The sequence below is a fragment of the Canis lupus genome, chromosome 14 (genome assembly GCF_011100685.1).
Source record: "Canis lupus familiaris isolate Mischka breed German Shepherd chromosome 14, alternate assembly UU_Cfam_GSD_1.0, whole genome shotgun sequence".
Taxonomy (NCBI): domain Eukaryota; kingdom Metazoa; phylum Chordata; class Mammalia; order Carnivora; family Canidae; genus Canis; species Canis lupus.
Genome location: NC_049235.1, coordinates 44,821,476 through 44,848,400, shown reverse-complemented (window position 1 = coordinate 44,848,400; position 26,925 = coordinate 44,821,476). Strand labels below are relative to the sequence as shown.

The window sequence follows — 26,925 nt, the reverse complement described above, 5'->3', positions numbered from 1 at the left end:
CTGACTTATTTCCTTTAGTATAATATATTCTAGTTCCATGCACATTGTTGCAAGTGGCAAGATTTCATCCTTTTTTTGATGGTGGAGTCCTCTTGCCTGTATGTTAAGTGACAGTCCCAAGTGGTGCAGAGTGGAGCCTTGCCAACGCAGGGCGCGCCCCAGTGGTGATGGTGGCAAGCACAGCCGTGTGGCCGGCGCCCCCAGGGGAGGCAGTGGGGGAGGAAAGACCTTTGTTTTCCAAAGCCAGATTCCTGATGCTGTGCACGGTGGCATTTTGGGAGTATTGGACACAGGGACCCTGTGAGACTTTGGAGTGTAGAAGGATTTCATCACACTCAGAAGTAGACTCGGTTCTGATCCCAAGCATCCCCATGTAAACTCCATGTGTGAGGTCCTCAGATGTGCTCAATGTTGCCAGTCCCATTGTCTCCTAGCGCCACTTCCCCTCCTCGTTTATGTGAAAGGAGCACTGCAGTCATTAAGTAATTTCAAGGAACTCTCTTTGAAGAGTTCAGGGTTTGTAAACAGCTTAAGAAGTGTTGCGGAGTGTTGGAAATAATGCGGGCAATCAGAAGTCCTGGAGCGAGAACCACACTATTTGTTAGGGCAGTCTGTACTCCTCTCTGATCTTGTCCCTTTACCTACGACTTCCCACTCTTCACAGGTTACTATGTTGAAGAGACATTATGCAAAAGTGCAGTAAAATGCATATGGCTTGAAAATAGTGTAGCAGTGACGATAAGTGCAGCAGCTGACACTTATTGAGTAGTTACTACATGCTGGACACTGCTCTAAGCACCTTTCACGCATTAAGTCATTTATTCTCACAATAGCCATATGGGGTACTATGATTGGCCATGAGGAAACTGAGGTAGAGACCAAAGTCATATAGCCAAGGAGAGCAGGGCCAGAGTTTGATCCTGGCTATAGAGTTTGTATTCTTCTTTGCGATGTTTTACTGCACGACTGTGGGTATGGGTAGGATGAAAATGATGTGAAAATGGTTAGGGTGAAAATGACACTAATAATCTAAAATAAAAGACCCTATCACTGTTGCTTATGCCTTCTTACCATTCTCTTTCAAAAATGAGACTAGCGTTAATGTTATCCCTCCAGGAGTCTGTGGGAGGGACTCAGTCCTTGTGCTGCATCCCTTCCTCCCGACTTCCTTCTGTCTTGGCAGCATCTGTGTCTATTGATCTAATCACTGGAGGGTCAGTGGGTCTAAACTGAGCTGCCTGAAGGCAGGGACCAAAGTGGGTGGACTGTGGGGCTTGGACAGTGGGCCTCTGGGCACTCTTGCAAATTTTCTCCAATTTCCCCCTTCCTTCCTACTTCTTTGAGACAGCTGGTTGTCCCTCCTATCTTCCCAGGAGAGTCCCTGTTGAGAGGTTTCAAGGGTCCATCTGGGTGGGTATCAGGGAAGCAGGTCTGCAGTCCTCTGAGCAGCTGCTTTCGGAGAACAGCATCTTCATGGCATTTGGGGTTTCTCTTTTGGTGAAGAGGAAGCTCCAAGTGGTCAGTGCTGGTGGCCTGTGCCAGTGCTGCGGATGGGAACCACGCCTGCCAAAGATACTTGGAATCTAGGGGTGGGGGAGAAGCTTGGGAGGTGGCTAAAGGCTCCCTCCCCCAGGGACAGAAACCTCAAGGGCAGTAAACCTCGGTGGCACAGTTCTACATTCCAAGTGTGGGAGTGAGAAAGGAAGAGGCCTCTAACTGGCACTGGTCTCCTGCCTGCTTAGTTATTTCTTTGGACCTTATTAAAAAAAAGAAGAGGTTGAAAAAGTAAGAGTGAGTGGAAGGGCCATGAGATGGGAGTGTCTGGAACTTTACACCTTTCAGAAGATGGAGAGGAGTCAGACCAGTCCCTGTTTAGATCTCATATCCACCCTGCTGTGGCTGGCCTCAGTTTCTTCATGTGAGAAATGGGAATTGTTGTGAGGGCTCAAGGTGATTCTGTATGTGAAAGGGTCTGGCACAGTGATCTCGATGAATAGGAGTGAAAAATGAAGACAACTACTAGAAGGACCCATTGACTTTTCTTACTTCTTTAAATTTAATCACTGAATTAACACCCCTGTTTTACCCTTTTCTACTTCTTATTATTTCCAACATGTGATCCTGCATTTCCAGCACGCTTCAGTTTTCCTTGAGATGTGCGTCAGTTGTCACACAGTTTTAGTTGAGCCCGTAACCGTGTGCCGAGGGTAGGCTATGTGTCAATGACGATGCTTTGTGGTTTGCAGGATATCTTCAAAATCAGAGAGAGAATTCACGAAGCCAAGAGGCAACTCATGTGAAAAGAAGAAACCCAATCACCTCCATTCTTCCAAATGCCCTTTGCTGTCTAGAGAGGTATTTTGTTAAAACTTTGATCGCCAAATAGATGTGCAAGAATTTATCACAATGAAAAAACTACCTTTTGGTAACTTAAATAGCTGACAAAAGCATCTCAGCATTAAATCATTAATACTCCCACTTGCTGCCAACTATAACTGCTTTCTTTTCTCATGATAATATAGACTGATTCTCTGGTAGAATTTGGGGGCATCAACGTAATCAACATCTGGAAAAATTTGCTTGTGATTCTGCGATTTCAGTCATCTTGTCAATGTAGGGACTTTGCAATTTCCCTACCCATGAAGATTTTTAAAATTCATGATCATAATTTAGAATTTCAACTACCCAAGTGTGTAATCTATTTCTTTTGGCATTGGCTTGCATTGTATGGCAAAAGTGCCTAATATTTTATTAAGTGCCAGTATATAAGATATCACATTACTGATGATGTGGTCCAGGATTTTTCCATTAGGTCCTGGTATGATGGAAGAATGAAATCCCTTCTAAAAGGAGGAGCCTCAATTGTTTGGGCAATGAACATAAATTTTGTTTACTCAATCTGTGGTAAAGATGGACCATCTTATCCCTGTCTTTGGAGGATGAGGAGAGCATATTTTTGACTCAGAAGGCTGACATGCTAATTTCCATATTTCTTCTTGAAACCACTGCCAAAACCAGAATATTAATGTATTCATTCAACAAGTATTAACTGCCTGTTAGGTGCTAGATGTTGTTCTAGGTATTTGGAATACATTAGTCAATGAAACAGACCTTGCCCCCATTAAGCTTACAGTCTAGGTATGGGTTATTGTTCTGGCTCAGGATAATTTATACATTTTATTTTATTATTATTTTTTAAATATTTATTTATTTGAGAGAAAGAGAGAGAGAGAGAGAATCCTCAAGGAGACTCCCTGCAAAGTGCAAAGCCCATCCCAGGACCTGAGCCAAAACCAAGAGTCCGCACCTCAACACACTGAGCCTCCCAGGCTCCCCTAATATACATTTTAAATTATAAAATGTTTTAAACATGAAAATGCAGGAACTAATTTAGATATCCATGTCTGTACTGACAACTGACTTTTAAAATGTGTGTTTTTCTTTCTTTTGAAATGATGAGCAAAGTAAAAAATTTGGAGCATACATAAAAGAAGAAACTCAATTTCACCGATGTTCCGGGTGAGAGGCCAGGGATGCAGCCAGTCTATGTCCATATGAACTAGAACAAGCCTGAAGTCCCTGGTTCTGTGAAACCAAGTTACCTATGGCTCTAGCACCAGGATATAATTATCATTACCATTTTGGTATATTTCCTTCTTGTCTTTCTAGAGTGTATTTTTACGTAATTGCAACCATATCATATCCTACTTTGTAGTTTGCTCTTTTTTCTTAAATTTAGTTTATCTTTACTCTAACTGTGCTAGCCTATCACATTTCACATCCTTATCATTATCATCAACAGCAGAGGCCAAATCCAGGACACAAAAGTGGAGCGCGCTGTGTGTGCGTGTGTGTCTGTGTGTGTGTGTATAGCTAGCTGTGTGTATGTGTGTGGGTACATGTTTGCTGGTGAGAAAGAACATGTTTGCTATCCTGTTTGAGGTGAATCACTAAGCTGGAAGAAAGTACGAGATGAATTTAGCTGCCAGTGAACAACAGATGGAAGGGAATCTATTATAAGTCATTTTGTACTTGTAGTAGGAAATGGTTGGATCCAAATAGGTGGATCCACTTTGGTGTCGGAAATCCTCTTTTGGGCTGCCTGTCTGTTTTCTTTGGTTCCAGCATTCCTGATTCCTGGCACTCTTGATAATTCTGTTGCCAAGGTTGTCACTGAGAGGAGTTAGTTTCTCTAGGGATTTTAGAACCGCAGTGAGAAGCTCTTAACTCCATAATACATTCTTGTTATTGGAGGGCTTGAAATGAGATGTATGCATAAAGCACTTAGAACAGAGCCTGGCACAGGTGGCCTGAGCATGTTAGACCCCTAAGAAACTGCTCCCGTACCCACGTCCAAGTGCATATCTGAGCTGATTCTACCTATAATGGGTTGTCCATTTGGGACCTATTGCTATGCAGGTCGTTACCTTGGATGCTCTGTATTTATTCTAATCCTCTATTCCCCAGAGCCTCATCAAGCATCTTTGATGTGGCAAATTTTGCTGGCCTGCTAAAGATCATTCACCAATTTTCTCTGTTATTCCTTTTGCCTCTTAACATACTGGAATTTTTGTATTTCTATATATTTATGTTTTCTAGTTACAGAAAGAAAAAATATCATATGTCTCAAGAATCATGCAATTTTCAACTGCTAAATAAATTATACTTTTGGCTTGCTTTCTAAAGTCAGAGCTATAACATACTATATAATTGTTTATACTCTTAAACATGAAAAAGAGGTGTTCTTCTTTGGGGCAAAGCTTTAATTTATATCATGGTGGTGGGTTTAGGTAATTTGGTCAAATTAGCATGGATTTAAGACTGAAAGGTTAAAACTCTAATTTGGGGCAGATTTTTTTCCTCAACCCTAGTATATGAGTGTAAACTGTGCCAGCACCTGGTGAATAGGATGTCAAATTTGGTCAAAAGATTGGTGAGGATAGAGTTTCAAAGGATTCATGTCTATCAAATCCTCTTTTCTTTCTTAAGGTTGGAAATAGACCAGGAATGTTTGGGATGAATATTGCACAATGGTAGTGGTTCTCATCCCCGGCTTCTCAATAGTGAGATTTAAAAAAAATACTAGACTTTCCATTCAAGACCAGTGAATCATATTCTGTTTTGGTGAGTCTTGGTGTCTGTATGATTTACTAGTTCTATTGGTGATTTCAGCTATTGGTGTTGATGAAAACCACTGTTACAAGTAGCATTGAAGCATTTGTGCTTTGCCTTTCCTGAGCAGTGGGCACTCAAGCATACTTGGGTGACCCAAAGTTACTGATGAATCTTATAGCATACTAAATAAAGGTCAGAGATAATTGCAGCCCGAAGAAACTATGGCTCAAACACACCATTGCCCAAGACATCTGAGACTGTTTTTCCTGCAGAGATGTAGAAGGTCAACAGCCCATGGATTTGCCATGGGGCCCTTGAATTCCATTGGGTATGGGGGTCAGGGTACCTAACATTTGTCCCCATTCCACAGTTGTCATGACCCATTTTCATGCTGTCTTGGGGAATGATGGAGATTCATGTCTATGAGTAGAGACAAAACAGCAGAGAGTTAGTAGTGGCCACTGTGGGCCATGGGGCATAATGATAGTGACGGCTAGTAAAATATTATGCCTTTAAGAGTGTGGGCAGGGGCAGCCCAGAAGGCTCAGCGGTTTAGCGCCATCTTCGGCCCAGGGTGTGATCCTGGAGACCCTGGATCGAGTCCCACGTCGGGCTCCCGCATAGAGCCTGCTTCTCCCTCTGCCTGTGTCTCTGCCTCTCTCTCTGTCTCTCTCTCTCTGTCTCTCATGAATAAATAAATTTTAAAAATATTAAAAAAAAGAGTTTGGGCAAGTTGAATGGAAGTCAAATTTACTTTATTTCATTTTTTAAATATTTTATTTATTTATTCATGAGAGACACAGAGAGAAGCAGAGACATAGGCAGAGGGAGAAGCAGGCTCCTCACAGAGAGCCCCATGTGGGACTTGATCCCTGACCTGGGATCATGCCCTGAGTCAAAGGCAGACGCTCAACCACTGAGCCACCCAGGTGTCCCTGGAAGGTAGATTTAAACCAAGCTTAAATACCTACTATGATTTTGGGTAACCTTATTAAATTTAGTGCCACCTTATTAAAATTGCCAAAAGTATTAGTCTAATGAAGAAGGTAAAAAGGCTGTGCTATAGGTGGAGGAATCACCAGTGTTTCTTTCGGAAACACTTTGTACTATTGGAAGTCCACTAGGTACAGTGATTCCTGTGCACTAATCATTCATTTCATTCACTCAACAACTTCTAATGGGGATTTACATATAAGATGCCAAACCAGTGAGTAAGACATGGCTCCTAATTTGAAAGGTCTTTTGGAGGCATTCTCACTTGTAACTTTTGCATTTATAAAGTGCTGCAAGAGAGGCTTGATTTTGCCCATTTTAGAGAAGAAAGTGAGACTCAGGGTAATTAAGCAACTTGCCAGAGGTCACACAACTGGCAGACCTGCCTCATCACCCAGGGCTTCTGACTCAGGATCAGGGGCTTTCCTCAGTGGCGTCCCCAAGAAGAAGAGTCAATAGCTTCCAGGAGGTGGAGGGGAGACAGGTGCTGGCAAAGGCCAATGTTCCTGTCCAGACCTACCAGGGAGGGGCTCTCTGAAATGAAGGCATAAATATGAGTTCAAGACAATTGTAATCATTTCACCACAGGGAGAGGTGAATGAATCTAAAGGCAGATAAGGAAACAGAGGTGGCCGAAAGGGGTCTTCAGGTGTCATCAAGTGCTCTGAGGGCGCCTGGGCCGAGAAGCACAACCAGGTTCATGGACTGAGGGAAGGAAGTGTGGAAAGGAGCAGATAGATGCCAGACATTTAGGTAGTAGTTCCGCCAGGACTTAGTGGTTAGATGAGAGACACAGAAGGGATAGTAATGACTCAGGTTCTGATCTGATGATAGAATGGTTGGGAGGACCATTTACAGAGATGGGGCTGTTGGGGGTTAATAGTGAGGTGTTATGGCTAGGAAATCAAAAATGCCTGACCATGAGGGACCATGTGGAAGTGATGTTTAGTCCATGCTGCATTCACCAAGCTCTGTGTCTGGCCTAGCATGGGCTGCTCCTCCCAGGAGAAGGGCACTTTCTTCTCATCCTCACAGATGTGCCATATAGGCTCTTCCCCCCAGAGATCCTTGCATTAGTGAATTTTGCTCCAGGAAAGAATCAGGGAAGAAATTCTCCTATGGGAATAGCTGGAAAGAGGGCAATAAGGGTGGGCCTAGCCTGGGAAGGGGTGTGGAAGTATTATTCCCCTCCCCCAACACCCTAAGGGAACTCTGGGGGCAGAACAGGAAGGCAAATAATTCAGATTTGGATGAGTTGAGATTAGGTGCCTGTCACACCTTCTGAAAAAAGAGGAGATGCCCTGTTGCTCAGGAAAGTGATTTAGGCTGGAAACAGATACTGGAGAGTGATTAGTGGAGCTATCAAGAGTGAAGAGGATTGCTCAGTGGAGAAGGGATGGAGTGAGAAGATCAAGCTTCCAGGATGAGAGGTTTCCTGGTTACACGTCAGTAAAGGAATGAGCAAGAAAGCTGGGAAGCAAACCAGGAGCAAGCTGGGCCCTGGATACCCAAGAACAAAAGACATCCCAAGTATGCAGCTGTGGTCCACAGAGTTAAATACGGCCAGGAGCCCTAGAGGATGGGGGCCACAACATATCTACTAAATGTGCTAATGCCCAGATGACAGAAGTGTTGTGGAATGGGGAGGGCATTGGAAGCTGGACTGCGAGTGTGTGTGTGTGTGTGTGTGTGTGTGTGTAGGGGAGTAACTGAGCATTTCCTCAAGGTGCTGTCTGAGCCATGTCCTGTGCAAGCTCTGGACTTCAGCTCTCAGGACTGTCTTGTGAGTGTCCGCAGCTCAGTTGAGTGACCTCTATCACCTAGAACCTCTGGCTCAATTGCTCATGGGGTGATTGATTCTCTGGGGCTTGGACCCAGGAGGGAGTGAGGCCTAAGCCTTGTTTCTCTTGCCTCTGAACATGGATTATCTCAAACTTTTTATGTAGAAAGCAAGCACAAAAGGGACCTACTGTCCTAGTGATGATGATAATGTGAAAAAAATTTTATTGAAAGTTCACCATGAATCAGGTTCAGGGTAAGTTTTTTTTTTTTTTTTTTTTAAAGATTTATTTATTTATTTCAGAGAGAGCAAGCAAGTGGGGGGGAGGGGCAGAGGAAGAGAGAGAGAGAGAGAGAGAGAGAGAGAACCTCAGAATTTCTGCTGAATGTGGAGCCCCAACTTGTGGCTCCATCCCAGGACCTTGAGATCATGAACTGAGCCAAAAGCCAAAATCAAGTCACAGACTTAAGGGACAGAGCCACCCAGGCACCCTCAGGGTAAGTCTTTAACATAAATTATCATATTATTACTCACCTATTCCCTATGAGATACATGTTACATCTCCATTTTACAGAAGAAGAAACAGACTCAGAGTAGCTAAGCAACGTGTTCAAGTGCACACAGCTAGCAAGTAGAGGAGCTTTTTGTTCTATTTTGTTAATTTTATTTTTATTTATTTATTTTTATTTTGTTAATTTTAAATGTTGCTAACCTGTTTATTATGGAGCTGTGTTTTGAAATGGCTCCAAAGCTCATCATAGAGAAAGATGGAGGATGAACGGAGAGAGGGAATGTTTGAGAATGATTATCTTACCACTATCACGTCACCTCTTGGCATGCAGTATTACATGTTACATCTGTGTTCACTCTTTAATTCATTAAATGTAGTGAGGGCCTACTCTGTGCCAGGCACTGTGCAGGGGCTGGGATGGAAGACCCATCCCTGCTACCAGCAGCTCATATCCTCATGAGGTGATCAGTGTGCAAAAAAACAGTATGAGAGCAGTGTGATGGTTCTAGGATGAAGATAGAGAATGGGGTTCTGGGGAGGCTCTAGGTGGAGTGGCCACCTCCCTCCAGGAAGGTCAGGCAGGAAATGTTTTCTGGAGGATCTGGGATATCAGTGGAGCCTTGAAGGTTGAGGAGGAGGTCTCTAGGCAAACCGGGCGGTCTGAAGGGGAAGAGTATTCCAGGCTTGTATTCTGGATTATGTAAAATGAAAGACATTTTGTCACTACTGCAGAATTATCCCGTTCTCAAAATCTCCTGACGACAAAGGCTATTGGAAAGATCTCCCCTAATTCTCCTGGCAAGAAAGAAATTTAATTACTCTAATTTGCTGCTTAATGTTTTTTGAGACACTGAAGGCAGATACTGAAAAAATAGTCACTTTCACTAATGCATTAATAACATGTAAACTTAGAAAAAAGAATAGACAGGAGGACATCCCTATCATATAGCAAAATTACCTCATTGTGCAAATAGAATTCTGTAACCTCCATCAGGGACTTCCGGGTATCTTTTTGGCAACTTTCTTGGACGCTCAAGGGTGTGGGCACTTTGGTTTTTATTCTCCCTGTTTGTTTAGATGGCCTCTGTCATCCCTGGGCCTAATTAAAATGAGAAATAAAGAATGGGCTCTAGGGAAGCAATAAGGTAGAGGCAAAATGAAACTGTGAGGGGTGTGAGTGACAGCTGAAGAAGACTTGCCTCCCTAGATACAGACTTTCTGAGACTGCTCTGTCATTTGGATGCTCTGTTCCAGGGACTGTCTGGAACTTATTCTTCATGTAAAGTCCTCAGGTAGGGACCATTTCTTGGTTAGCACGATGCCTAACATGTTGTTGGCAATCAATAATGTAAGAGTCCTCCCTTTCTCTGTTCATTTCTTCTTCCTCTGTGTTCCAACTTGAAGAGATTACGTTTGGTGGACTAGTGAGATCTCCTGGTTGCAAACAAGAGAAACGCCCCTGTGCTGGGTCATTCACAAAAAGGGAATAGAGTATAAGGTATTAGGCCACCTTATGGAACTTAGGAGGAGCTGGTTCTCAGATGCTGGCTGGAATGGCTCTGGAGTGTCCAGGACCTTTCTTTCTTTTAAAGATTTTATTTATTTATTAGAGAGAGAGAGAGAGAGTTGTTGTGTGCACAGGTGTTGGGGCAAGGGCAGAGGGAGAGAGAGAGAGAGAGAGGAATAAGCAGACTCTGTGCTGAGCACAGAGCCCCACATCAATCCCATAACCCTGAGATCATGACCCGAGCCATAACCAAGAACTGGATGATGAACCGATTGAGCTACCCAGGTACCTCTGGAATGTTACCAGAACTTTCTTTTCATCTGTCATAATTCCTGTTCCCAGAAAAGATACCCATTAGCTCCATGTAGATCTTACCAATTATAGCCAGAGGAGCAGGGTTACAGTTCAAAAGAGCATTGGGCAACATGGGTTTTCAATTCTTAGACCATTGGCTGTTAGGAGAATTCCAAATGGTAGGGAGCTTCCTACCTGAGAATGGTTGGAATGTATTAATGAAATGTTGAAGAGCTGTCTTTTCTTTGGTACAACAAATAAAAAGTTATTTTCTTAGGAAGCTGACTTTTTGATAACATATGCTATATATAGGATCTCATCTTTTTCTAGAAGTTTAAAGACCAATGAGCAATAAATACATGCCATTGGCACTCTTTTTCATTTGGAAATAGGTATCAGCCCCTTCACAGGGAGTGTCAAAGGACATGACAGTAGTACCCATGTCAGAGGAGTATCCTGCCAGATTTTTTTTTTTCATATGCAGTTGTTATGTTTTGAAGGGCATTATTTCATCCATGAGCTATGAGCTGATTTGAGTACTGAGTTTTTGGGATGAAGTAGGGTCATGCATTATCTCTTGGGAGAGATTAATCTTAATCTAATTAATGTTGGCTAATGATGAGATCAAAGTATGAATATGTATATTGTTTTTTCCTTCCCTCCTTCCTTTATCAAATATTTGTGGCTATACCTTCCTTGTTAGAATCCACTCTAGCAGTTAAAAAAAGGATATTTCCTTTCCAAAGTTATTTTATTTTAGGTCCTTATTTTATTTTATTTGAGAAAGAGAGAGAGAGAGCACACAAGCAGGGGGAGGGGCAGAGGGAGAGAGACAAGCAGATTCCCTGAGTGGGGAGTCCCACATGGGGCTCCATTCCAGGACCCTGAGATCATGACCTGGGTCAAAGGCAGACCCTTAACCCACTGAGCCACCTAGGTGCCCCCACCCAACTTATTTTAAAATAAATGTAATGTAAGATATTTAATGTAATGTAAGAACATTTTCTGTAAAGGGGTGGATAGTAAATATTTTTGGCTTTGCAGGCCATACGGTCTTGGGCAGAACTACTCAACTCTGCCTTTTGGTTTAAAAGCAAGCCATAGACAATATGCGAGTAAAGGGGTGTGTCTATGTTCTAATATTTGTGGACACTGAAATTTGAATTTCATATAGTTTTAGCATGTCAGAAGACATGGTCTTGAATTTTCTTCAATAACTTAAAAATGTGAAAACCATTCTTAGCATGAAGACTATAAAAACAGGTGACAAGCTGGATTTGGCCCGCTGGCATTAGTTTGTTGACCCCTGCTCTAATAAGATTGCAGGATCTATACAACTGCTTAGCTGTTTGGTTTAGTTTTCTGACTTCATAAGCACTCTCGACTGAGTATTTCTGAGAGAACAAGTAAAAGCAATGCTTCTTTTGATCTTAGTCTTGGGCTCATTCTTTCTTGGCTTATATAATGTTAGCATTCACTTCACTTGGTTTGGTGTTAAGAGCTCTACACCGAGAAGGCTGCTTTGAGACTCTGCACTTGAAGCAATGCATTTAGTGGTTCTGTAGGTGTGCAATCTCTAAAACCAGGGAGAGAGAGGTAATGATTCTGGGGAGAAGCAGTTTAAAAACAGTTCTAATTGTTCAGGCAAGTTATTTTTACCAGTCTTTAGGGGACAGATAAATGATCACATTGTTATTATTTTTATAGATTGTATCTCAAAAAGCTTTTCTGCTAAGAGTGATTAAATACCAAGTCTTAATTTCACTCACTCATGGAAAAATTTCCATTGCATTAGATATTTTTTTCTTGATAATTTACTATAGGAGACTGTCACTCAGGGCTTTCAGGCTCCTCACTCCAGGATTTACAGTGACACAAGAGAAGGTGGGTGCATCTGCTAAAGGTTTGGGAAAGTGGAAAAAATATAGGGGAATGGGAACTATTGGAAAGAACCCACTGCTCCCTAACCTCAACTGGAACCAATTAGGAATATACCTGATTGACTCTCTAAATATACTTGATTGATTGACTTCTGATTGACAAGTGTTTATTAATTGTGTCAAATCCAATCACAGCAAATGAAGTTAAATTAATTGTGGTCCTCCAATAACCTGAGCATAGCACTGTCATTCTACATGTGACACTGGGTGGACTCCACCAAGGGACTCAGCTCTGATCTCCTCGCTTGATCTCCCTGGTTCCTGACACAGAACAACGCAATTGTAAATCCTCAGTAACTGCTAGCTGGAGGGAGGGAATGATTTTCTCTGTATAAACCCTGCCTACCAGTCACTCATTCCAGTAGGACCCGTGATTGCCTTGGTGTCACCAGAAGAAACTACTGTGTCTTAACGCTGCAACAACTTTCTATCTGTAGTACCTTAATCAAGGCTCTCAGGGCCCCAGTTTCCTTATCTGTAAGGAAGCTATAGGAGGGTTAGCTATAGGATTGGTAAAATCTCTCCCCTCCACGAAGTCCAGGAGTCTAATATGTGGCAAAACCACGTTGGAGAGAGCTGGGACGAGCCCCTAGCAATGGGCTAGAACAGGGTTGTAAATTGCACGTCTTCAGCCTCCGTGTGAAAGCGCGTGGCCACAGATACGGTTTGCTTTGATACTATCTCTGGTGAGGGACCGTGGAGAAGTCATCTTATCGCGGCTCTAGGCTCGTGGAGGGGACAGCTGCTGGGAGGAAGTGGGCGTGGCGATTTCACACCTCCTCCCCCCCCCCCCCCCCCCCCCCCCCCCCCAGCTTCCTTGTTTGGAGTAAACTTTGGCAGCATCTGACCGGCTCGGATGTTTGCTTTTCCATCTGTTGATGTGCTTCTTGGGAGCTCTCCCGCCTGCCAGAGAAAACATCTCGAAGAAGCACGACGCCAGATCCCAGCCGTTCCCCTGAGTCCCCAAACCCCACCAGCCCCCAGAGAGGGGAAGGCCAAGTTGTGAGACCAAACCGGCGTGCGCGCGGGCTGCGGCGGCCGCAGAGCCCCGGGCGGAGGAGGCAGGGAGCTCGGCACCGGCACCCGCGCCCGCGCCCAGCCCGCGCCCAGCCCGCCCCCCGCTCCGGGCGCCCCTCGCGCCCACCTGCAGCCCCGCGGCGGGGATGGGGCGGCGGCGCCTTGCCCTGACCGCGCCGCGCTCCTAGCGCCTGGGCGGACTCGCGGCCGGAGCGTCGGGCTCGCAGCGGGCGGCGGGGCCCGGGACGGCGGGGACCGCGCGGAGGGGACGCCGCGGCCGAGCCATGACGGACGCCAGCAACAGGAAAGAGGGCTTCAAAAAATGCCGGAGCGCCACTTTCAGCATCGATGGCTACAGCTTCACCATCGGTGAGAACTTTCCACCCTCCGGCCCGCCCCAGCCGGGCGGCGGGGTCCTCCCTAAGCAGGGGCTGGGGCGCTCGGGGGCGGGCGGGGGGGCGGGTCCCCCAGGCCCCCAGCGCCGCCGACCGTCTGCAGGGTCCCGGCTTTCCGCGCCGCTCGGTTCCCTTGCTGCGAGCTCAGCAGCGCACACCCGAGAGGAGCGGTGGGGACGCGGGCTTGGAGGCGGAGGGATGGAGAGGTCGGGGACGGGGCTCGGGGCGCCGCAGGACTGAAGTCGGAAAGCCCCGGGGAAGCCTTGGGCACAGACAGGGGCCGAGGCAGAGCCGCACGGGACACGGAAGGGCACACCTGGAGGTCGGGTCAGAGACCCATAGCCAGAGAGGTGGGGGGGCGGGGGGTGACGGAAACGCGGGGTGCAGAGGCTGAGACAGGTGCGCAGAGGGAGAGGCAGACCGAAGGGCAGTTTCCACCGGGGGAAAGGGACACAGACACAGAGAAGGGCGGGTGAGGGAGATGGGGAGGGCGGGAGGGCGGGAGGGGGAGGCGGGGGAGCGCCAGACCCGCAGGGTGCGGGCTCCGAGGGAGGCAGGGACGCGTGTATCGTGTTCCTGAAATAGTCGAGAGAAAGCGGCCCGCGGTCCTCGGGACTCCCTGTGGCTCCCCGTTTTCTTTCCTTCTCCAACCTGTTACCTAGAGGAGTACCAGAGGGTGTGTTAGAGCCAGGACTGCAGGGCTCTGACCCTCTGGTGGCTGATTTCGAAGAGAACAGTTCTCCAAGCTTTCCCTACCGGTCCCAAGCTGTGCACTGTTTTGAAACAAGTGGCCAGAGGTTGCCTCCTCATCTTCCCAAGAGGTGGGCAAAGCCGGGGGTGGGGGGGGGGGGCTTCCTTTCTGGAATGTCAGAGTTTGGAGAACAACAGGGCAAAGCCAGGTGCCAAGGAGCTGCTCCAGCATTTCTACTTCTGTCTATGCTCAGGTTATTGTGGCTTCAAATCTGAACTGAACCTCCAAATCTTTGAAAATGAAGGGTGTGTTAATTTGCTCTTTGGTGGGCTGCATTCACTCCTCACCCGGTAGCAAGAAATTGCCAGAGGGGCAAGAAGAAACCAATGGGGAGGAACTTATCTTAGGAACTCCTTTGTTCCTTTTAATGAAGTGGCCCAAGATTTCTGGGGCTCGGACTGAACAACGCATTGCTTCCAGAATTAAGTCTGAACTACTTAGCCTGTTTCCTAAGACTCCCCATTCTGGCTTGAGCTAGCCTTTCCTGCCTCAACTGTCACTTTAAACCCGTGTCTTCCACAGAATTATCATTGCTTGCCCTTCCTCAAATCCCAGGCTCAGAGCCTTCCATCTGGCTGTTTCATCAACCAGGAATGCCATTTCCCTAACTCTGCGTTGAGAAACCTTGTCTCCCCTGCCTCTTGCTCACTGGCCACCTCCTCTGCTGTCCTTCTATCAGGAAGACATTCTCTCTCTGCACTCCCTTGGCCTCATCATCCTTTGTGAGAGTTCACACCCTGCCCTGAATCACTTATTTAGGCGCCTATGAAACTCTGTATAATTTATCTTTCACCTTCTAATGGTGATGGTGGCTGCTTGGGGAGTTTTTGTAGAAATGAATTTAATGTTGCCAATGGCAACATTAAAAGGCTATTATCTTTAAATCATTAAAAGGCCATTGCCATGTTAATGTTAGTTTTCTTGAATCTGATAAGAAACTTCTAAAAGTGGTTTTTAAAGCTTTACCTAGTAGTTCCCTGTGAGGTCTTCTGAAAAGTGTGGCTTCTAAAATCCAGGTCCTCCCCCACCTAACCCCTTCCATCCTTTTTGCTCCTGTACTCACTAGAAGAAATGGTTTAGCACATTGGTATGGTCTGCTAGTTAGAAGGGACCTCAAAAGTGAGCTGCTCACTTCCTGGTGAGCGAGCCGCTAGCTTATTTCAGATCTCTGGACATTTATTCAGATACTCCTTTCCATCTGTCCTTCTTCCCTGCTTTCTTCAACAAATGCTTATTGAATTTTACTGCATTAAATTTAGCGCTATGCCTGCCACACAGTGCACATTCAATCAATGGCAATTGTAATTATTCAAGGCCCTAAGCTAATATCACGGGGGTAGGTTATGAAGATAAATCAGACTTAGAACTTGGTATTCAAGGAATTTGTGCTCTTGAGGTGATGTGACCTGTCCATATATGACTTTTTACTAGGTAGAAACTAGTAAATACCTTAAGAGACATGTTAGAAATTTTAGGCCAATATAAACATTTGAGAAAACACAAATAATCAAAAAGGAAGAAGAAAATCACTTGTAATGTTATCACCCAATGCTAAATATTATTAACATATATTTATATACTCAGTACTTTTTTGTGTGTATATAGTTTTTAAAACAAAATGCAATCATAATATTTGATAATCTATTTAAAATCTTATTAGCTTTGCTTCATGCTATATTTAAAGCATTTATTTAATCAGTTTCCTATTGTTGGTTATTTAGTGTCTTTTGATTTTTTGCCATAATAGTGAAAAAGGACTAAATCTTTGAGAACATCCGTAAATACTTCTGAAGATACATTTCTAGAAGTATGATTGCTTTGTCTATGACTCTGTATATTTTTAGGGATTTTAAAACACATTTATTGTTCGACTAACCTCTGCAAATACCTGCTTATACTCCTACAGCAGTTTATCAAGCTGCTCATACACTCACATGAATACCAGACACTATAGTTTCAAAAAAAAGTTGCTGGTTCGAGAGGTGGACAGAAGAATCTCAATTTCACATGTTATTTCACTTCTTTTGTAAAATTATATTTTTATTTCCTTTGCCTATATGTTTTTCCTCTGGGTGATTTTATAATTTATTTTAATTTACAGGTGGTCTTAGTGCATAGTAGTACATGCTAATTATACACAGAACTAATATATTAATTATAGATAACATATAAATATAATACTATATATTAATTATATAATATATACTTACTGTATATTAATCACATAATTATATAATTAATATATATCAATGATATACATTGTATATGCACATGTAGGCATGGAGCCTTGAACTTATGACCCTGAGATCAAGACCTGAGCCAAGACTCCTTAACTGACTCAGTCACCTAGGTGCCCCAACGCATATATACATATATGTTTCTGTGTGTGTGTGTGTGTGTGTGTGTATATATGTGTGAATATATACATATCTAGATGACCCTTGAACAACACAAGTTTGAACTGCACAGGTCCACTTATACATGAATATTTTCCAGTAAATACAGTATAGTACAGTACAATGTATTTTCTCTTTGTTATGATGATCTTAATAACATTTTCTTTTTCTCTACCTTAGTTTATCGACAAAATATAGCATGTCGTACATATAACATACAAAATGTATGTTAGTCCACTGTTTATGCTATCAACAAAGCTTCTAGTCAACAGTAGGCTATTAGTAGTTAAGTTTTTAGGGAATCTAAGTTATATGTGGATTTTCAATTGTGTAGTGTACTGATGCCTTTAACCCCTACATATTCAAGGGAGCCTTACTCTCTCTCTCTCCCCTTCCTCTCTCTTTCTTTCTATGTCTGTGTGCATGCGTGTGTGTGTGTGTGTGTGTGTATAATATTTGTAAGTGCTGTGTTATGTATATTATAAATATTTCTCCCAGGAAGGAGGACTCCTATTCCTGCCAGCATCAGTGTGTGGCAGTGAAGACTTGCTTTGAAACATACAGATATCTGTAGTCCACACCCATGGTTGCCAGTGTTAGGGAAAAAAAATTTCTCTACCCTCTAAGATTCTTATAGCTGAACTAAGAATCAAACTTACATGAGACAGATAAACAGAAGAAAATCAAATTTAATTATGTACATACTGGGAATCCTCATAGACATGAGATTCCAAAGATAGTCAGACAAAATGAAATACGTATGTCATCCTGAACTGAGGAGAAAGAGGTAGGGGTCTGAAACTTCAAAGGGAAGGAAAGCAATTAACAAGAAGATGGAAAAGAGTAAATGTTTGCTAAACAAATGTTTGTTTCCTTGTTTCAGAAACAAGGGAGCATAGAGAGGAATTTTAACAAATCAACTTTGCTAAGTTTCTCCCTATCTACTACCCCTTAGTTCATATTTAAAAAATTTTTTTTTATTATTTATTCATGATAGTCATAGAGAGAGGAGAGAGAGGCAGAGACACAGACAGAAGGAGAAGCGGGCTCCATGCCGGGAGCCCGACACGGGACTCGATCCCGGGACTCTGGGATTGCGCCCTGGGCCAAAGGCAGGCGCCAAACCAGCGAGCCACCCAGGGATCCCCCCCACCCTTAGTTATATTATAATGTAGTTATCCATGGTTCTCTTCCTGGAGCAGGTACTCTAAATTCTTTTAGGCAGTTGGGTGGAGTGGGGGTGGAGGGGGAAATCTAAGTTTCTTTCTTTTTCTTTTTTTAACTTTTTATTTATTTATGATAGTCACAGAGAGAGAGAGAGAGGCAGAGACATAGGCAGAGGGAGAAGCAGGCTCCATGCACCGGGAGCCCGACGTGGGATTCGATCCCGGATCTCCAGGATTGCGCCCTGGGCCAAAGGCAGGCGCTAAACCGCTGCGCCACCCAGGGATCCCTCTAAGTTTCTTTCTAAGTCTTTTGGGCCTTGATTGTTTTCAGCTTGAAATAATTTGCATGCCAAAGTAGCACATTTTGGGGTGACCTGCCCTTGGCCCTTACACCAACTAGTCACATGGTTTCTCCAGGGTGAAGTAAGTAGACAGTCCCTCTCTTAGTCCTTCCGTTCAAAGTGAAGTATGTCTGCAAAAACCAAAAACAACTCTTCTTTTAAAACCAACTGAGTGGGCCTCTCTTAATCTCTTTTGGTACTCCTCACCACTTATTCTACAGATGAGAAAATGGGGCTCCAGGAGGGCTCTCACTTCCCTTCTCCCCTCAGTGATCATCTCTAGGGTGTCAGAAGAAATAGGTGAAGCCAAGGGCTAGGAGGATATGAAGTTGGTGGGGTATATGGCAAAGAAGCTACTTTCTTAAAAAATGAACCTGGTGGTGTGGAAAATTCTAGGCCTGTACTGAAACGGTGTTGCTAACAGAGGGATGTGTTTCCTGTAGCAACTGCCATTAGCTCCCATGCCCTATGTTTCTCTCTGTGAGGTTGTCCCAGAGGAGGAAACATAAGGGTCCCCTAGACAGCAAAGGCCCAGGGGGCTGGGAGTGAGGGTTCCTGTTCTGCTCTTGGATTGTGGGAGCTGGGAACCCATGCTAAGTGGAGGAGGCCTGCTAATGGATGCTTCTGTCACAGGGCTTCTGGTGGGGTAGCAGGACTCCATGGTAAATGAGGCCAGGGTGACTTGGCTGTATGCCCTGGGAGTGGGGCCCACTCACCAGCCTAGGCGTAGAGGCCCCTGGTCACCCTTGGTGCATATGGCTCAGAGTTTTCTCAGTCCAGGGTAGACTCAGTGCTCATGACTTGTCTGCTTTCCACCTGCCTGTCGGTCTGGGTGGAGGCAAGACCTTCACACTTGTGAAATGGGGAGTGTGAGTCTCAGTTATGGAACTGTGGTGAGAATCAGGTGAAGTTATGCAAGAAAAAATTGCTTTAACTCTAAAATGCCATCAAAAAACTTCTTGTTATTAGGAAGACTTCATACTTATTAAAAATCGTGCCCCTCTCTTGACAGCATTTACACTCCAACAAAGGGCAGATGTATCGTGAGCTTGAGGAATGAGGCCCTCACGATGGGGTTCTGATTGTCAGCCAGCAACCCTAGTACACAGTGTTAGAGATGTGTGTTTGCAGAGAGGTTGCATTTGTTTTGTTTTTTTGTTTTTTTTGTTTTTTTTTTTTTAAGATTTATTTATTTATGATAGACACAGAGAGAAAGAGAGAGGCAGAGACACAGGAGGAGGGAGAAGCAGGCTCCATGCTGGGAGCCCGACGTGGGACTTGATCCCGGGACTCCAGGATCGCACCCTGGGCCAAAGGCAGGCACTAAACCGCTGAGCCACCCAGGGATCCCCGAGAGGTTGCATTTGTAGTGAGAAACCCTGAGCTTTGGAGTCACACAAATACTTATTGCACTGGCTAGGCAAGTCAGTCAGCTTTTCTGAGCCTCAGTTTTCCTCTTAGAACGAATGGAGTAGTATCACCTTCCTTGTGGGTGGATCACATCCTGGACAGTGATGTGCCATGCGCGGTGCCTGGCTGTCACACTGTGTGTCTTTGCTCACTGTTGCTTTCCTTCACCTGAAATTATGCTGTGGCTAGAGCTGGCTCTGGCCAGGAATGGATGAGGGTTGGTGGTATGGTCTTGAGGGTTTGCGGGTGTGCTCTGGAGCAGGTTCAGCGATAGGTCAGCCTGTACTGGTGTGGGAGTGGCACCAGGAAGCCCTGTACAACCATGCTGGTCCCCGGCACCAGACAGGAACACGAGCTAAGTGTTCATTGGGCACTCTTCTGCCATCCTATGGACTGACACTCCTCCCTGGGCCACACGGTGTACCTGGAAAGTTTACCCAGCCTCCTTGGACCTGGAAAGAATCCACCTGGAGCCATGGGGAAATTGGAGTAGTTCCAGCATTGCAGGAATGTCTTTCTGAGCCAGGCCTGTGGATCTGTCCCAGGGACATAGAAGGAAAAGGGGACCAGAATGGTTATTAGAGTTTGGAATAGAACTAGCTCTGGAATTAGTCACTTGGGGTTCACAGTATGAACCCCATCTTCCTTTGGTTGTGATATTGGAGAGGTGGCATCACATGGTTGCAGTTCAGTGTCCTAAGCTACGCTGCTGGATTGGAACATTAAATGAGATAAAATGCAAGTAGAGCTCCTAGGCATTGTCTTAGGCCATTTGGGTTGCTGTAACAGAATACCACAGACCCGGTGGCTTAAACAGCAGAAATTGATTTCTCACAGTTCTGGAGGCTGGAAGGCACCAACAGATTTGGTGTCTGGGGAGGGCCTGCTTCCTGGTTCATAGATGGCCATTTTCTCTCTGTGTCCTCACATGACAGAAAGGTCAAGAGACCTCTCCGGCATCTCTTTTATAAGGGTGCTAATCCTATTTATGAGGGCTCTACCCTCATGACCTTAATTACTGCCCAAACGCCCCACCTCCTAATATCATCACATTGGGGGTTAGTGTTCAACATATAGATTTTGGGGGGCACAATCTACAGCACTATTATTATTGGAAGTTAATAAACATCTGCTGAATATAGCACTGAACCAGACTCTGTGGAAGGGCAGGGGAAACCATGGGGGAAAATGCCTAGTATGATAGAAAACACACACTGGACTCAGAATTGGGAGTTGGGGTTAGTTTCTTACTAACTTCGCTCTTTAATCCTGGATGAATCACTTACCATGGGCATCAGTTTCTCCATCTGTAAATGAACTGGTTGAGTAAGGAAATCTCTGTGGTTCCTGCCACTTGGGAAGGAGGTGAGCCTTGAGTCCTAAGGGCCATCATAACTTTCTCAGAGTGGGAAGGTGCAGGGGAATGGCTAAATGAGGTGCACTGGGATTTCTGGTGAAAGATGCTTCACAGAGTTCAGTGCAAAGTAGAGGTAAATTGGATGTAAGACTAGCGAAGGGTTAAAATTATTCTCGGAGTAAGTAACCTAGATTGTGTGTATGTAATTTGGTGTGGTAATTCTGATTCACAGTGAGTTTGATAACCACTGAGCTTAGACTCAAGGGAGGAAGCAAAGGCAAGTGACCATGATATCAAATCCTAGTGGGAAATGGAACAAATGGGTGGAGATTTCCAAGTGTGTGTTTGTCAGCAAGGTTAGGTCCATTCTGATGGTATAGGAAGCCTTCATGGCTTCAATTCACGTTCCTAGATTTGTTTATTATGAACAATAAATGTGATAATAGATAGTAGTTATGGGAGCATCTAGCATGGGTTCTGCTTCATAAACGCTTACTGGTTTTGAGAGGAGGTATGTACAGAGGTTAAGAGCATGGATTCTGGAACTTGACTACCTTGCTTTGAATTTTGGGTTCAGAGTTTTTTAGCTGTGTGATCTTGGACAAGTTACCATCCAAGAGAATCTCGATGTGCTCATCTTTTAAATGGAGATAATTATATTACCTGTCTCCTGGGGTGTTGGAAGATTAAATGAGTTAATGTACATCAAGCACTCCAAACAGCATGTGGTACATAGTAAGTTCTGTATAAATGTTTATTATAATATTTTTATGTTATTATTATATTCATAATATATATCCATAATGATAATATATTTCTACAGTAATATTATTATCATGAGGTTAATGGTAATAACCAACTCTCAGGCCTGCTTGATCAAATACTTATATGTACTATTCTTTGAAAAGCTGTAATTATGGAAAAGCTGTAATTATGACCTTGAGCTTCTGTTTTCTGATGTTCAGAATTGGCATTTCTTACCAAAGGCATTTACTTTTGTGTCCTTGGGCATTGGTGTCCTGATGCTGTGTAGTTATTCTCGAAGAATTTATGGTGGACCTACAAATGCTCCCATCTTCTCAACCAATTTGTCATCTTTTAGGATTTAGTGTGTCACTTGTGATGGCTTTGCAACACGAGTCCCTAATTTCTAGGCCCTTTTTTAGATGGTTATTTCTCCCAGGCCAGGATGGTAGGTAGAAAGGAAGATAATATAGGAGACCTGGGCTCTAGGCCCAGTGCTGGCTCATCCTGTCCCTGTGACTGTTGGAAAGATCATGAATTTCTTTGAACCTCAGTTTCCGCATTTGGAAACGGGCATAACAGTTCCTTCTTTGTTGTGTTGGGAGAGTTCAATAGGATGAAGAATGTAAGAACCTAGCTCACTCTAGGTGCCCAATAATTGGTAGCTGTTCGTTGTGATGATGGAGAGGCCCTGCAATCAGGGAATGGGCAAGTCTCCCAGGCCCACAGCTGCTTTCCTGGATGGTGCTTGCCAGCCTGCCCCCTGGCTGCCTCCCACAGACCCCCACCAGACACTTATGATGAGTGCTGGCAGGGCTGCAAGGCTGTCTTTGTTTTAGGATAGGATTTTTGACCAGGCTGGTATCCGGAATGCCTGCCTTACCCCAGCCCAGCGCTTCCAGCAGGGTCTGGGTAATTGGTGCCAGCTGCTCTGGGGAGAGCTGCTTGGCACTTCCTGTGCCATTTGGTGGGCAGGCTCTGGAGTGTGGTGGGAGCTTGGCCTGAGAACCAGGGCTTCCCCAAGGAGCCCTGGGGAAGTGGGGCTTGGAAGCAAAGTTACTGGAAGTTGGTTTTTATTTATGGAAGGGCAGTATCTGCTGGACAAAGGTCCAAACTACTCAAGACTCCATCCATGAAGATCAGTCCACACGTGCTGCTATGGAGATTTGTTTCTCTGGGAGGAAATCATGTTAATTGATTGGCTTTTCCTTTCTGCTTCTCTAGTGTGCTTTTTCTCTTCTTGATGATGGCATAGAGTGACTCAGGTGTGATTCCATGAGCTTGGAAAAGAACATAAGAGAAGGATTAGCTATCTTGGACTTGCATCATTACTAATCACCAGCATTTGTTTAGCATTTAAGAAAGGGCCTTTAAGGTTGTTTAATTCAGCTTTTGTAAGTGGGGTTGCAGATGGAGTAGTCCCTGATGAGTGAGGGTTTCAATGCAGGCCTTCAGGGTTCAGGTCTAGTCCTCTTTACTATTTTATTATTTTTTGGGTTAAAATGCTGTGCTGGATCTGCTGAATTATATATTTTGTTCATTAGACATATTGTCTATTGGAGATCATCTCAAAGAATTATTGGGTATTTAGTAGTTTTTCGATTGTGTGACAAAGAAATTAGAATGATGTTCTTTCCTTTATGAGTTTTTGACACTATTAATGCGAAAGTTGGAAATGATGTATTAGCTCTGATGTTCACCATTTATGAGATATTTGACCACTCTCTTTACCTTTCTGAACCTTATGAAATAGGAATAATAATATCTATATATGATTATGACATTTATATAGTGCTGGCCCAGTAATGAGACCACCCCAGATGCTTATAAATCTTATTTCGTTTACCTTCTCTTTTCTCTTTCCTTAGTTCATGCCAAGCCTGAAGGTATTTGGCTGGCTTTGATGCTTACCTTGTGGTCACAAAGTATAGCTCATTGTGTCTAGTGACTCATCTTTCTTAAACAGTTGGAAGTTACTTTAGATTTTCAAGTTTTGTTAAGTCAGTAAGTTTTGAAGGGGAATCCAACATCTCTTAAGGAGGGAACCAGCAGGAGTCTGTGCTGAAGCAGATCCTAACCATCTGCTGCGCCCCAGGGAAACCCAACCTTCCAATGAGATGCCTTTTCTTCCTTTCTCATCTGGGTCATTCATGAGGTCAACTGTTTAAGACAGTGAGAAAAGTTTAAAAGATGCAGAATTTAGGCCATTTGTGTAAGAATTTAAGCCTAGTCTTAGAGACAGTTTCAAAGAGGTTGTTTTTTTGGGGTGATAATGCAGTTATGCAAGTTGTTATCCCCATGTTGTTGATGATAATAACAAGGTTTTGCTATTTGTGAAACACTTTCCAAGCACCAACTTATTTGGTTGACCAGTAACCTTGCAGGAGAACTATGAGCAGCTCCATATTGTAGGTGGAGAAACTGGGGCTTCAAGAAATTTGAGTGCCTTGTTTCAGAACAGTGACTCAAATCCAGTTTCTGCATTTCAGAAAGCTCAGGCATCTGAAGCAGAAATTTGGGAACCTAAGATTCCTTTTCCTGCATCCTCATCCCCATCTCATCTAATTAGCCATCATGTCCTGTTGATTTTCTTCCCTAAACTCATTCTGCTTTTTTTTTTTTTTTTTTTTTTTTAAGTAGTCTTCATGCTCAATGAGGGACTTGAATTCAGGACTCTGAGATCAAGAGTCATATACTCTACTAACTGAACCAGCCAGGTGCCCCTCTAAACTCTTTCCTATTCATACTTTCCCTTCCATCTCCCCTGCCGTAGTTCAGACCTCCTCTTCTCCTACTGAGTTCCAATATTGCAATATTTCCAATTGGCCTCCCCTCCACATTCTTCTCAACACAGCAGCTAGAATGTTCTTTTGGAGCATACAACTGATCTCTCTGCCCTTCAGTTTGAAACTGTCCAGTATGAGACTTATGGGGAAAAGGCAGAGTAGGAAGATCCTAACTTCACCTGTCCCATAGATACAACTAGAAAACACCCACATCAGTGTAAATAACCCAGAAAATGACCCAAAGATGGGCAGAACAGACTCTCCACAGCTAAATGTAGAGAAGAAGACACATTAGAGGGAGTAGAAAAGGCAGAGATGCAAATGGGAGCTCAGTGGGCCCACAGGGACTGTCTACAGGAGGGAGAGATGTTTCAGACTCAAAGAGAGGAAGGAAACAGACCCTCACATCAGGGACCCCAGGTACTAGGAACTTGCATGGAGAAGATGAATCTCCATAATATTTGACTTTGAAAACCAGAGGGGTGAAATTTCATTAATTGTTGTTATAACAGTGAGGCTTAACACCTGGAACTTTAAAAATCAGTAGACTGGGCTCTGGGAGAGCTGGAAGGGGGATAGGAAACTGAATCCCTGCCCTTAAAGAGACAGCACAATCGTCCTGCTGAGATACAGCATAGAAGCAGCAATTTGAAAAACACCTGGAGTATGAAGGGAGGAGATTTGTTTACTAATCTTAGAGCATGTGTTGGAGGGACAGGGATCATTCAGAGACTCCTCTAGGAACAAAGGAGCTGGTGGGCACCGTTTTGCTCCCCTGCCCCTTGCCTAGACACACACAGACACCTGCAGGAACCAGTGTGATGCCAACACTCACTACCTAACTTGCTAACACTGCTCACTCTGCTCCTGTGTGCTTCTGTGGATCCACCCCTCTCACCTCCCCTATACACCTCCTGTCCCTGGACCTTTCTGGCACCATGCACCTTGCCCCCCATGCTCTCCTGAGGACTTGTCCCCTCTAGTCATGTGGCAGGAGTTTTCTAAAGCAGCTCTGGGTCTCCTACAAAAAGACCTATGCAAATCTTGTTAACACTGCATACCCTGCCCCCATGTTCTCCTGCAATCCTTTGCCCTCCAATACACTCTTGGCCAAAGCCCATTTAAAGTGGTGCCATAAGCCTAGCAGTGTGCAAGCAGCGTTGACAGGGGACAGTATAACTCCAAAGTGACTCCTGCTCTGGGGAGATAACCGTACACACCAGTCCATCTGTAGCCCCATCAGTGGGCTAAGGACAGACATCTGGTCAGACTACAGGTGCTGCCCCAAAATGAAGGCTTCTTAAGAGACAACACAGGAAAAGTACCCTGTAGTTCAGTGCTACTGCATCTCTGGTGAATGCCTGGTCTGACTCACGTCAAGCCCAAGCAGCCTCACAACTGGCCCACTAACATGGAGACAAAACCCTGCTGACATCAGGCAAAAAGAGACCTTGAAGTCAACTGGACTGAAGGCAAATGCAGCTCAGCGACAACACAATGTGCATAAGAGACATCCCTGAAGCACCAGGTTCTGGTAAACAGGGATACATTGCTTTGCAGGGCACCACAGGATCTCTTCTTTATCAGGCCACTACTGTAAGAGCAGAAGAAGTAGCTGACTTTCCTAACACAGAAACAGACACACAGAGATAGACAAAATGAGAAGACAGAGGAATATGTCCAAAATGAAAGATTAGGACAAAATCATAGCAAGAGAGCTAAATGGAATGGAGATAAGTACATGCCTGATAGAGAACTTAAAGCAAAAGTAATAAATATATTCACTGGACTTGACAAGAGTGGAGGACCTCAATGAGACCCTCAACAAAGTGATTGAAAACATAAAAAAGAACCAATCAGAGATGAAGAACTCAATAACTGAAGTTAAAAATACACTAGATAGAACAAATGGTAGAGGAAGCAGAAGAATGGATCAGCAACCTGGAGGATAGAGTAATGGAGAGAACAGGAGAGAGAAAAAAATAATAAAAAATGAAAATAGACTTAGGGACCTCAGTGACACTATCAAATGTAATAAAATTCACATTGTGGTATCCTAGAAGAAGAGAGAGAAAAGAGGACAGAAAATGTATTTGAAAAAATAAGAGCTGAAAATCTTCTGAATCTAGGGAAGGAACAGAAATCCAGATATGGGAGGCACAGAGAGACCCCAACAAAATCAACCCAAAGAGTTCAATACCAACACACAGTAATTAAAATGGCAAAAAGTAATGATAAAGAGGGAATTTTAAAGCAGCAAGAGAAAAGAAAACAGTTACATACAAGGGAAACCTTATAAGGCCATTAGTGGATTTTTTTTTTTTTTTTTAGCAGAAATACTACACACCAGAAAGGAATGCCATGATAGATTCAAAATGCTAAAAGTACCTGCAGCCAAGAATACTCTATCCAGCAAGGCTAT

The 26,925-nt window shown here is 44.1% G+C and overlaps 1 protein-coding gene across 4 annotated transcripts in view; it reads left to right on the top strand.

The window, feature by feature from the left end:
• Positions 1-13,403: 13,403 nt before the first annotated feature.
• Positions 13,404-26,925, top strand: part of PDE1C (phosphodiesterase 1C) — a 488,275-nt gene continuing 474,753 nt past the window's right edge. For all 4 annotated transcript variants that reach the window (XM_038557256.1, XM_038557258.1, XM_038557257.1 and 1 more), the window contains exon 1: positions 13,404-13,526. In XM_038557256.1, coding sequence (XP_038413184.1) covers positions 13,442-13,526 — 85 coding nt within the window. In that variant the 5' untranslated portion in view covers positions 13,404-13,441. The remainder of the gene's footprint in view (positions 13,527-26,925) is intronic.